This window comes from Ascaphus truei, chromosome 12, assembly GCF_040206685.1.
Source record: "Ascaphus truei isolate aAscTru1 chromosome 12, aAscTru1.hap1, whole genome shotgun sequence".
NCBI lineage: Eukaryota > Metazoa > Chordata > Amphibia > Anura > Ascaphidae > Ascaphus > Ascaphus truei.
In genome coordinates, this window is record NC_134494.1 from 25,290,924 (window position 1) to 25,303,447 (window position 12,524).

A 12,524-nucleotide genomic window follows, 5' to 3' on the forward strand; every position below is an offset into this window, starting at 1 on the left:
AGATAAGACAAATGTTTTAATCACAAAATAAATAATACAAAAAGTAAACCGTTAAAAAGGTGGACAAGTCACAGTACTAGAATAGTAACGGAAAGATTTTTGTGCAACAGAGTCAAAGTGAAGTGTGTACTGTGTGTGTGTGTTAGGAATCTATAATCCATGCTGAAGAGGGCTGCATTGCATATTAACCATATGGCCGAATCAGTACATACCCATCAGGGATATGGGCAACCCGTGCTCCACGATCAACAACCTCAACCCTGAGCACAGGAGAGAGAAGCAGAGAATCTCTAGAAAAGGGTTTATTGTAAGGATTAGCATCGGGTTGGGGGCGGGAGGGGGCAAAAGGAACCCCAAGTCCTGGCTACAACTAAACCTCTACACTATGTAGTGTGTATGTGACCGCTTCTCATATCAATGCTTTGGTGCCTATCTGGAACGCGATCTGGAGAATGTGGCACGTCATGACAACGCCATCAACAATAACTAAACAAGTAAAATTGTATCAATATTAAATAGGACCCACTAAAAAACAAAACACTAAACATTTCAGAGGAAAGAAACAAGTCAAACTTAATTTAGGGTTGGTTGAACTTTTTCCAATGAAGCCAATTACACGGATAAGTTGTGTAAATGTTTTTATTTTTAGGCTGTGCAAAAAAGTACCTCATGATTTTGATCCATTACACGGGCAGCTGTGAGGAAATGGTTAATCTCTTCATGCAGCAATCCTGCCTACTTTAGATTTTTCTTTTTGATATAGAATTGGAACCGCGGGGGTCTTCCGGAGATGATCCGTGCTACTTGTAGCTACGGTAATCTCCTGGCTCCTGCAATACTTACCAGCGTAGCATTTCCCGCATTTAGAGAAAAATCGACGTGGCCGCCAAATCTCACGGGTCCCATGATCCTCAGGGAAACCACAACCATGGGTGGGGTGGTCCATCTTCCTATTAGATGGCTGTTTAAATGTCCATGAGGAGACATTGGTAACTAAACTGGTAAATATCTAGGGAACAAAGGGGGGTGGTCCCTGGAGTGAATAGCGTAGCGCTCTCTCCCCCTCCCCTTCCAGCACAGGTAGACAATGACTCAACACAGATTTAAGTTGTGCACCAGGGATGGCCAGCTCCAGTCCAAGGGCCACCTCCAGGTCAGGTTTTCAGTCAACGACTAAGCCACCTGTGCTGAAGCAGGGATATCCTAAAAAACCTGCCCTGGTGGTGGTCCTGGAGGACAGAGTTGGCCACCCCTGGTGTACACAATCTTAAACGAGTTAACTGATCCTCAAATTATTGCATCACTGTAGCGAAACAGCAGAACATAACGTCCTCGGGCAATCCAAAATCATTTGTAACCAAACCACCATGTGACCCATCAAATATCTGCTGTAAGAGGTTCCTCCACTGTCCGCTTCCAAATAAATGTAATCCCATCAGTGCTAGAGGAACCTTTAGAGCAATGCAGTCTAGATCCCTCTGGCGCTAGAGCGGTTAGGACAAAAATAATAACAATAACACTAACCAGTTCAAATAAATAAAATAATGCAGGAGTTTAAAAATAAAAATAAAACATTGGCCTGTAAATGCAGCAATAAAGAAGGTGTGTCCACCTTTGATCACAGGCAAAATTAATACTGACAAAGAAAAAAAAGTTATGACTTACCAACAGTGATCTAGCACAATAACATTTAAAAATATATATTTTTCTGTAACAGCAAAGGAGTGATGACATGCCTCAAAGCAAAGATCAATACAATGTAACAGACGGTTTAGAAAAATCATTACCACGACCCTGCACCAGGAGTGTGTACATGATGACCGGAACATGATTAGACAAAACGAATGCCTCTTTGCACCCTACCTCCATAGCAAGTAAATACAGAAGCTTCAGAACAAGCTGTGCAATATTCACTTTAACCGCTTTCACATGAAAGGATGTAACCAGAGCACAAACTATAAAATAGCTCTCCAGCCCAACGTCCGCCATTATTTTACATGGAGCGTGAAGGTCCAACCCAGGCAGGCTTTGCAGTTGCTGTGCTCTTGTCCTGTGTAGCCAGAGCTACGTAACGGAGACGTCTCTGTGCACAGTAGGTGGTTCCTCTTATCGCTTGGCTCGCTTCTCCGCCGGGGTCAGATGTTGATTCCTTTGACGAGAGAGGTTTCCAAGGTGATGTTGAACTCCTGCAGTGTCTGTAGCACTCGGATTAAAGAATTCACCAAGGTGTGGCCCTTGATCAGAGCGGTGTCGTCGTACATTTGTGCTGTGATGGGGCAGTCTGCAAGCAAGGCGATCCAGTGGTGCAAATAGTGGTCCCTAAACAAAAGAGGGACAAGAACGGTTAGGCAAAGAGTTTGTATATTTGTGGCTCTAGGACCGCGATTATACCAAAAGTTGTGTGCGGCGGCGCGCAGTCGCACGCCTGAAATACAACATTAAAAAACCCCCCAGTAGAAACGCTCATACCTGTTGCAGCGTGCGCACCGCGTGGAACTGCAGGGCAGATGTCTCCTGGTGCGATCCTCAGATTTGTTCTTGGCTGGGACGGCCGCGTCACATGAGTGGTTCCAGCCAATGAGGGAGAACCACTCACGGCCACGCCGCCCTGTCTCCGCTTTACTGTTTCCTTGGTCTAATCAAGATGCCGCGCGGCGGCAGCGCCAGGGTGACGTCACCGAATCGCGCTGCCACCTAGCGGCATCTGGTATAAATTGAGCCCTAAATTTCGAAAGCTGCAGCCTCTGAAATGAGTATGCCTCTGTCGGGCTTGAATGGTCAAATCCAGGGGTGCCCCACATCAGTCTTCAAGAGCCACCAACAGCCAAGGTATTAGGGATATCCCTGCTTCAGCACAGGTTGCACAGTCTTGAATGAGTGTGTGTGGAGTGTTTAACCAAATTTGGCGCTCATATACATTTACAATAACAGTGATATAATCAATACAATAGTGATAATGGTGATACTTAGACAAACACAATGGTTGATTGCAGCTGTGACCTGGTGTAGGATTTCTTTCTCAATCCTCATAGAAAGTGGCAAGTGGATCATCAGGAAGCGCATACCATGTGGGAACACATAAAAAGAAAAATGCTTTTGGTGCAATATTGTGCAAACAGTGGTGAAGTAGAGTTGCTAGCACAGAATGTGTACACAGAATACTCACAAACGTGAGGTAGGATGAAGGCACATAAAGGTATCTTTAAGAGCTGGTGTCAATCTGTGGAGTATGGTGTTGCCAGAATAGTGTGGTTCCCAGCTGACCTTAGGGCAGGAAAACACTGGACATAGCGTAGACCGTAAAACAATTTAATAAATGAAGTAGTTATAATCCAATCTACTCACATGTTGCAAGATTAAAAACAGCATTTTAGATCTCAATGATCTCTGCAAATATCGCTCGATGCTGCCACCGGATGGGGCCTCTCTCTCTGGTCTCCCTCCTTCTCTGCTGTGCGTGTCACGAGTGCGTGTCAGCAACCGGAAGTGACGTCATCGGCATACAAGGGTTCCGGTGGGTAGAGACAGCGTCACTCTATGCATTTCACCTTACTTGGCGTCCTCAGGAGTGACGTTGTGAGAGGTATAACTGATATATATACACCCTCCAATTAGTAGTTAATTGATTTACTGGGAGATGCTGGTAGACAATTATCTCTAGGATTACAATTGCCTAGATGGTTGCTCTGGTGTATAGCAGGGGTAATTGGGCACACAGTCTTGCAGGGCAGTCAGTAAGACTTAACCACTAAATGCCTGTCCATTGATGTATTGGACATATGTATTCTGCAGACAGTGACTGCCCAACGGCACCCGCTATATCAGACATGTAGATGTGTTACTTGCATATAAATAGAGCCATATTATTAAACACCAGAGTATGTAAGGGATAGCCACATTTATAAGTGATCTGGATATCCCTTACATACTCTGGTGTTTAATAATATGGCTCTATTTATATGCAAGTAACACATCTACATGTCTGATATAGCGGGTGCCGTTGGGCAATCACTGTCTGCAGAATACATATGTCCAATACATCAATGGACAGGCATTTAGTGGTTAAGTCTTACTGACTGCCCTGCAAGATTGTGTGCCCAATTACCCCTGCTATACACCAGAGCAACTATCTAGGCAATTGTAATCCTAGAGATAATTGTCTACCAGCATCTCCCAGTAAATCAATTAACTACTAATTGGAGGGTGTATATATATCAGTTATACCTCTCACAACGTCACTCCTGAGGACGCCAAGTAAGGTGAAACGCGTAGAGTGACGCTGTCTCTACCCACCGGAACCCTTGTATGCCGATGACGTCACTTCCGGTTGCTGACACGCACTCGTGACACGCACAGCAGAGAAGGAGGGAGACCAGAGAGAGAGGCCCCATCCGGTGGCAGCATCGAGCGATATTTGCAGAGATCATTGAGATCTAAAATGCTGTTTTTAATCTTGCAACATGTGAGTAGATTGGATTATAACTACTTCGTTTATTAAATTGTTTTACGGTCTACGCTATGTCCAGTGTTTTCCTGCCCTAAGGTCAGCTGGGAACCACACTATTCTGGCAACACCATACTCCACAGATTGACACCAGCTCTTAAAGATACCTTTATGTGCCTTCATCCTACCTCACGTTTGTGAGTATTCTGTGTACACATTCTGTGCTAGCAACTCTACTTCACCACTGTTTGCACAATATTGCACCAAAAGCATTTTTCTTTTTATGTGTTCCCACATGGTATGCGCTTCCTGATGATCCACTTGCCACAGTCTTGAATGAGCCACCGCTGCTGAAGCAGAAATAGCCATAAAACCGGACCAGTTGGTGGCTCGAGGACGGAGTTGCCCACCCCTGGTCTATACTATGCATGACTATGGGATGGCAGTATGGATCTTTAAGAAAAACCCCACAATACAGACGTAGCAGTCGTTATCGCTCTCACGGTGTAGCCGGATACATGCTGCGTACCAGCAGGCACTACTTAAATAACAATTGGCCGTGCACGAAAAAGGGCAGCGGCCAACACCTGCTACATCTGTACTTGTTACCCCACATGTGGCGGGTTAAAGAACAATAAGAAATATCCAATAACACATCACCCTGCTGCTTGCGTTTAGTGCTCAATAGGAGGCCTTGGAATGCAGCCGCGATTACAAATCTGCAGTAAACGGCGCTATTAAAGGGGCAAACTGTCCTCCAGGTTACCTTGCTTGGCGGCCTCCGAATGGTCAACTTCTCCCTCCAAGTGTTTTCGTTCCCCTTATCCCACCCTGTCCGTATTAGAGAACCAATAAAGAGAAGGGGAGATGGGGTGGGGGCCCTGGCTGTACAAGCGCTTGCTGATCACACACACCGACATCTCACAAGGGAGCAGACAGAGGAAAATAAACTACTCAAGTCTGACTTTAAAACACAAGTTAGAAATACTTATAGATGTCAGATTTGGGTAATATATATATATATATATATATATATTTGAGAGAGATAGATATAGATTCTATAGAGAGAGAGAGAGAGAGAGAGAGAGAGAGAGAGAGAGAGAGAGAGAGAGAGAGAGAGAGAGAGAGAGAGAGAGAGAGAGAGAGAGAGATGAGATATATATATATATATAGAGATATATATATATATATAGAGATATATATATATATAGAGATATATACAGGCGTACCCCACTTTAAGTACACTCACTTTAAGTACACTCGCAAGTACATATCGCCCAATAGGCAAACGGCAGCTCACGCATGCACCTGTCATCACGTTCTGAACAGCAATACCGGCTCCCTACCTGTACCAAAGCTGTGCGCAAGCGGGGAGACTATAGAGCCTGTTACACATGCGTTATTTACATCAGTTATGCACGTACATGACGATTGCAGTACAGTACATGCATCGATAAGTGGGGAAAAGGTAGTGCTTCACTTTAAGTACATTTTCGCTTTACATACATGCTCCGGTCCCATTGCGTACGTTAATGCTGGGTATGCCTGTATATAGATATATATATCTCTATATATCTCAAATCACCCAGATGTGACCCCTTCAAGAGGCAATCCATCATAGGACCAAAGTAAACCAATTCCAGTAACGTGATTAAGGGATCCCATCTGGGTAATGAACAGCTTTTTTTAACTTAAATCTGACACCTATAAGTATTAACTTCTTTGTTAAAGTTAGACTTGGGAGCGGTGTGATTACCTCCGGCGGTTCCCTTTTGTCGTGATGTCACTGTTTTCCGTGAGCGTTGGTACAAGAGTCCCACCTTCCCTTATCTTTATTGGCTCTCTGATGAAGAGAGGGCGGGGAGATAGAGGAAAGAAAACACTTCCCCATTCAGGAGGCCACCAAAAAATTCAACCGACTATGTGAGATTACACCTCTAAAAAGGTCAATTGAATTAGTTTGCGTTGGTCCTAGGCGGGATTGGCCCTTTACATCGCCTGCTAGAAAAGCATGGCCGCACGCATTTTAGGAAACCCCGAACAAATTGCGCGTCAATATTTATTCATCATACATTACCACGGCAAGGTTTCCCAATGTTGTATGTAATTAGGATGACACAGGAATTAAGCGATTGGGGGTGTGGGGGGGGGGGGGGGGGGAAGTGAAATTGTATCAGGTCATTTCTTACCTGGCTCCCAAGCAAACCAACATCTGAAACTTCCCGTCCTTTCCAATGTTTCTCGGGGTGCTGTTGATGGCATTAATGAACCGGCAGAAGTTTCTGGCTCTTTTCTGCCAGTCTTCCTCTGGCACCAACTCATTCAGCTCGAGTGCCTCGTAATATGCTTGTGCTTTTTCTAAGATCAACCATTTTATTTAAAAAAAAAAAAAAATGGATTAAAAACACAAGAATCAACTACAACTGGAAATCTGAGCTTCAGAGTGATTACCAATTGTAGAGATGACTCTCTGGAGTATCGTTGTATGTTACCATCCAAACTTAGTCTTGGACCTTAAGTACTTCAGTATTCGGTGATACCTTTTTTATTTGGACTAACAATTGATATTACAAGACAAGACTTTCCAGAGTTCTCTCTTCCTCAGGTCAAGCAATAGTGATTTACCAATCAAAAATGCTTGACGTGAGGAAGAGTGAGGAGAACTTTTGAAAGTCCTGTCTTGTAATATCAATTGTTAGTCCAAATTAAAAAAAAGGTATCACCGAATACTGAAGTACTCATTTACTCTGCACTATCGCAACTGGACTAACACGGCTATTTCTACATCATTCTTAGACTTTGCAAATTCACAAGATGTCCACAAAATATCCCCCGGCAGTGAGGGAAACATGGTATGGCCCGCCTATTTGTAGTGCGAGTATTAAGTGAATCTAGCATATTAGTCGACATTGCCATGCATTCACTTCATGCTTGGCAAATCGTTTGTTAATTCAGACTAGGCTGTTTTGCTGGTAAAAAAAAAAGGGGGGGACATTTCACGTGGTCTCCAAACGCCGGCAAAACAGTGGCACATCTAATCTGCTGCTACATCTGTACAGTTGAGTGAACCTGCAGTCCAAGACCAAAACAAGAAAGATCCCTGCTCAGCACCAAATATAGTACAGAAAAGGGGAGGGGAACAGGGAGTAGACTTCTCAAAAACTAGATTTCCAAGGGAGGCAAGAGGTAAGTCACCAATACTGCACTCAAGTCCTATCACATACACAACATAACCTTTAATTATAAACAGTAACAACTTATTACAGAATCGCGTGGAATCAAACAACTCAACATAAAAAAACAGTCTGAGGATGCCCAAAGGTATATGTACCAACCGGGTATAAGGGGTATCCTGGGGTACTGAGAAACCAAATGTGAGCAGGAATCAGGGGATACAAATCCCTTAGTTGCTATAAAGTGTTCTAAGTGGGAGCCACTGTGAATAGCAATCCCGATTAACTACATGGTACGGTGTAAAAGTGCTCCAACTCAAATCCTGTTATTGTAGTAGTAATAATATAGTAGTATACGGCACAGTTAGACTCTAGATCATTAAATCATTAGCGGCACAATCCGTCAACTCCAAACAGAGCCCATAACCTACAACACAAGATTTAACGTGGAGTTGTTCGATTCTTAGGCGAGTATGTAATAACATTTTATCATAAATACAGGTTACGTTTTATATACAAGGGGTCTCGAGTACAGTACTGGGGACTTACCGTGGTAAAGCTAGTTTCTTGTAACCAGCAGTCCAAGTCTCAGCCTTCCTATAGCTATCAGCCAATAGAAGCAGTCTCAAACATGGGTATCAAGGTCCACAAGAGGAAACTGATTTTGGAAGGGTCATATCCCGGCTGAAGTTAAATACAGTTGTACAGATGTAGCAAGAGTCTCTGTTTCTCTCCTCCCCCCACCCCCGATACCTTACCATACTCAGGCATGCATCAGATGAACAGAGGATCCTTTGGTAATTTTGCTGCAGAATACTGCAGTATGCAATACCTCAAAAAAAGAGGATACATACACTCATACATAAACACACTGGTGGGTGCAGAGTAAATGGTCTCAGACACATACATGCACTAAAACACAGAGCAGTGCGTTTGCAGGGAGTCAGACAAGCTGCCATGGGAGATTTGGCCGATCTGCAGAGTCTACTTCAGATTTGAGGAGACAGCCAGTCTGGATTTTGATGGATTTCCCTGCGTTCCCAAACGGCCCAGTCTATGCAAACTCACAAGACATTCATGAACTGCATCACTGTGCCAATTGTGAGCACAATGCTGCAGATATCAGGCTTCCTTAGTTATGCAACGCGCATCGAATGACCCGGTCATTGTATTGTAACGAGCGAGAGCGGTTACATCTGGCTTTCTGCTTACCTAAGAGGTCCCAGATGAAGACACTTTTGAAGAGTCGTGGGGATTTGAACCCGTGCAGGAACACCTGTTCCAGGGCTGAAACCAGTCCATTTTCACCACACAGCAGTAAAGTTAAACTTCCTCTCTGGAAGATAAACACACGATTGAGAACCCACACAAACAAAAAGTCATAACTCAATTCTGTGCGTTTTAGCAGTTCACTCCTCTCTTGCATATTGACATTCAAATGAATTTAGGGTGCTACATGTGGACGGATGCAAGGGATAATTTTGCTGTGTGTTCCCATGGGCCAAATAGCCCACGACGGAGACTGTGCTACAAGCAGAGCGTGATGTTCAGAACCACATGTAGTCCTAACAACCTGGTCCGTTTGTGGATTCCTAGAACAGGCGTTACCTTTAATGTAAAGAGTGGCATGCTTACCTCTTTCTCTGGCTTATGGAAGTGCTTAACAATGCCATTCACTGCCTCCCCGATAGCCTCCTGTATCTGACCTGTATTTAATTCTACAGGAAAACAAATTATTGTTAATACGTGGCAGTATTTCTATATATATATACTGGTTGGTCTGGTAGTTCTTAGCCATACATCCCTATTTAAGTCTATAGGGATCTCCATCTGAAAACTGTCCGGTTGGGCTTTCTGTGTATAGAAAATAAGACCATACAGTAGATTTAGGTTTTAAAGAGTATTTATTTAATACACACAAAATGTGCAGTAATATACTCAGTTGGAAAGGTTAGCTGCACCCTGAAAAGTGGACTGGCCATCACTTGCTGGCCTCATGACATTGAAGAGGTTACAGAAATAAGCTGGTCTCCTTTAGGATTCTCACAGAACAGACATTGAAAAAAATATGAACAGGTAAAATAATCATTCACAAAATACCAAAAAAGAGAAAAACGTAATTAAATCCAATTAAAAAAAAAAAAAAGAACTTTGGCCTTTTCTAAAAGGACTATAATAATGGAAAATTTTTTAATTGGCATTCACTGCTTGGGGACATGTGTTTAAATATAACCTACATCAACATGGTTTATATATATAAAAAAAAATAAAAAATTAAAAAGTATGCATTAGGTCAAACAGAAGGAGAAACAGAAGGAACATTAAACAAAACTTCAGAAGAATTATTTCTGAATGAAGAATACCTGGGTGACCTCACCTTAGGCCTCGTCCACAGTGTTAGCTGCTGCGCGTGCGCGGGGGGGAGGAACAAGATCCGCCCCTCTATGGTGCCGGGCCCAGTAGCAGCCTGCACGCGCATGGAGAGATCGCGATGCGCGACCACATTGTTGTAAAGACAACATTTTTGTCTTTTCTAGTGGCGACGGAGCGCTGGCCACGTCGGCGGTTCAGCCAATGAGGGTGAACCAGCCGCGTTACGTCATGGCCGCGCCCCCACCACGATCTCCCGCAGCTCAACCGCAGACCGCGGCCGGCTTTCACACGTGCAGCAGCGGACACTGGAGCCGTAGCCTAACCGTGGTTCTGAAGCTGCATACTCGGGGCACAGTTAGCAAGTGCTCCCCCTTACTTGGTTTGCTGTTGGGAGATATGGCGACGAGTCTCCTGATCATGCTGGGGGGAGTGTTGCAGTGGAGGGGTGCGGCACGGCCTTTCTTCCGTCTCTGTGTTTGATGTGAGTAGGTCCCCGACCAAGACTCTCTCCAGACTTCCGTCATCCATCCCTTTCCCCAGCCACCGGCCGCAAGGAAACCTGAGGACACAAAGTCCACATATACATAGCGTTACAAAGGCGTGTGAACGGCATCAGTGTCCGACCAGCAGAAACGGTTACGGTCCAGTATCTGAATGTCCATTAAAATAAAAAAAATTAAAAAAGGAAGACGACGAAGACCATACCCCATTACCCCGCAATCTCAAGTGTCAATTCCACAAGATGATACCCAATACAATACATACATTTGTATTTATATAGCACCAACTATGTACGCAGCTCTTACACTACAATAAATGACAAATAATGCGAATAATTGCAACAGGTAAATGACATAAGGAAAAAAGAAGACCCTGCCCCAAAGAGTTTACAATCCAAGTACAAATCTATACATAAAATAAATCCTGGGCCCAGGCCCCCAAATCTGCAAAATCGGGGGTCCTCATTACATTTTATGATGATTAATCTCTCATTTTCAGCCCTTGTCAAACCACTTTTGGAAGACGGTCTCCCCACCAGGTATTGCGGTTACAGATCTCTTCTTCAATTTGCTCCAACACATTTTCTTATTTCATCCTCCCGTGTTACTTTTGGTCATCGTCTTAATCTTCTAAATTTCCCTTGGAATCCAGTAGAGATGGGGGTGCGCAAACTGGGGGGTGCGGCGGGTCGCAGAGGCCCTGAGCACTTCAATTAAATTAAATGCCGGGGGATCGCGCAAGGCCTGTGCAACCTCAACTAACCGGGATTCAGCCGGCTTCTGGATGCATCGCAATGGTAACGCCACGTCAAATGAGCTGTGGGTCACGTGATCCACAGCGTCTTTTAACACCGGTTCACAGAAAAGGGGTGGGGGGCGCAAGCGCTGGGCCTGGCAGGCAGTGGGAGGAGCGTAGAAACTTTGCGCATCACTGCAGTAGAGTTTCATCTTTGTCCAATGATGGTCATTTGTTCTTGCGATAATGTCTGGCCCACAGCCATTTTAATTCCTTCACCGGAGTGATGATTTAACAGACTTGTTCGCTTTCGGACCCATCCATTCTTTTTCCTCTCTCTTCGGGTAATACCCAGCATACATCTCTCCATACTTCTTTTAGTCGTATGAAGCGTCTGAATTATCTTCGCATTTGGGGTTCAAGTTCCCCATCCATACGTGAGCACGGGCAGAATACACTGGTCGAACCTTTTCTCAGGGCACCGTGGGGAGGTTTTGTTTTTGTTTTTTAATATTGTCGTTTCCTCCAAAATGTAATCCATCCCATCTTCATTCTCTTATTGATTTAATTCAAAAAGGTTCCCATCCATTCCATTTATTTTGATCGGTTTTGTTGATCACTTTGGTCTTGTGGAGATTGGAGGACCACCTAACGTTGCTTTGGCAAAGGTGCGGATGGACTTCTAGACTTGTGCAAAAATAACTATGCCATCTGAAAATCGTAGGCGACTCAAGAATTCCTGGTTTATTTTTATTCCTTTTTAGTCCCAATTCAATGCCTTAAACAATTCTTCCAAGTGTTGCAGTGAAAAGCTTTGGTGACATGGTGTCTCCCTGTCGTACTCCCTTGCTGATCCTTATCTTGCTTGTATCTTCATCGAATGGTTGATGTGGCATTCTCGTAAATGCTCTTTAGGATATCAATGTATGCTTCAACAGCATCGTCTTAATGCATTTAAAACTGCTGAGGTGTAGACAGAATTAAGTGCTTTTTCGTAATCTACCGATCCTAAACCGAATGGTAGATCGAATTCAATACGTTGGGAAATCACTTATTGCACGATTTGGATGCAGCCGATTGTAAGTTGACCAATCGGTTTGTAGTTCTTGAGGTCTTATTTGTCGCCTTTCTGGTGGATGAGCGGATGCGTATACACACACATACACACACAGTGAGAACAGTCATTATCCTGTAAATTGTCTAGGTGAGAGTCTCCACAATCACAGGTCTTGATGCAAGTGAAAATAGTGTTTAATATAGGGTCAATGTTTTGTCCCCCTTTTACAGCCTCTCAAGAA

The 12,524-nt window shown here is 43.9% G+C and overlaps 1 protein-coding gene across 1 annotated transcript in view; it reads right to left on the bottom strand.

Annotated features, from left to right (window-relative positions):
• Positions 1 to 623: 623 nt before the first annotated feature.
• DENND5A (DENN domain containing 5A) overlaps positions 624 to 12,524 on the bottom strand; it is a 55,848-nt gene continuing 43,947 nt past the window's right edge. Inside the window, 6 exon segments of the mRNA XM_075567066.1 lie at positions 624 to 2,319; positions 6,634 to 6,802; positions 8,830 to 8,953; positions 9,253 to 9,335; positions 10,367 to 10,415; positions 10,417 to 10,549. Coding sequence (XP_075423181.1) covers positions 2,136 to 2,319; positions 6,634 to 6,802; positions 8,830 to 8,953; positions 9,253 to 9,335; positions 10,367 to 10,415; positions 10,417 to 10,549 — 742 coding nt within the window. The 3' untranslated portion in view covers positions 624 to 2,135.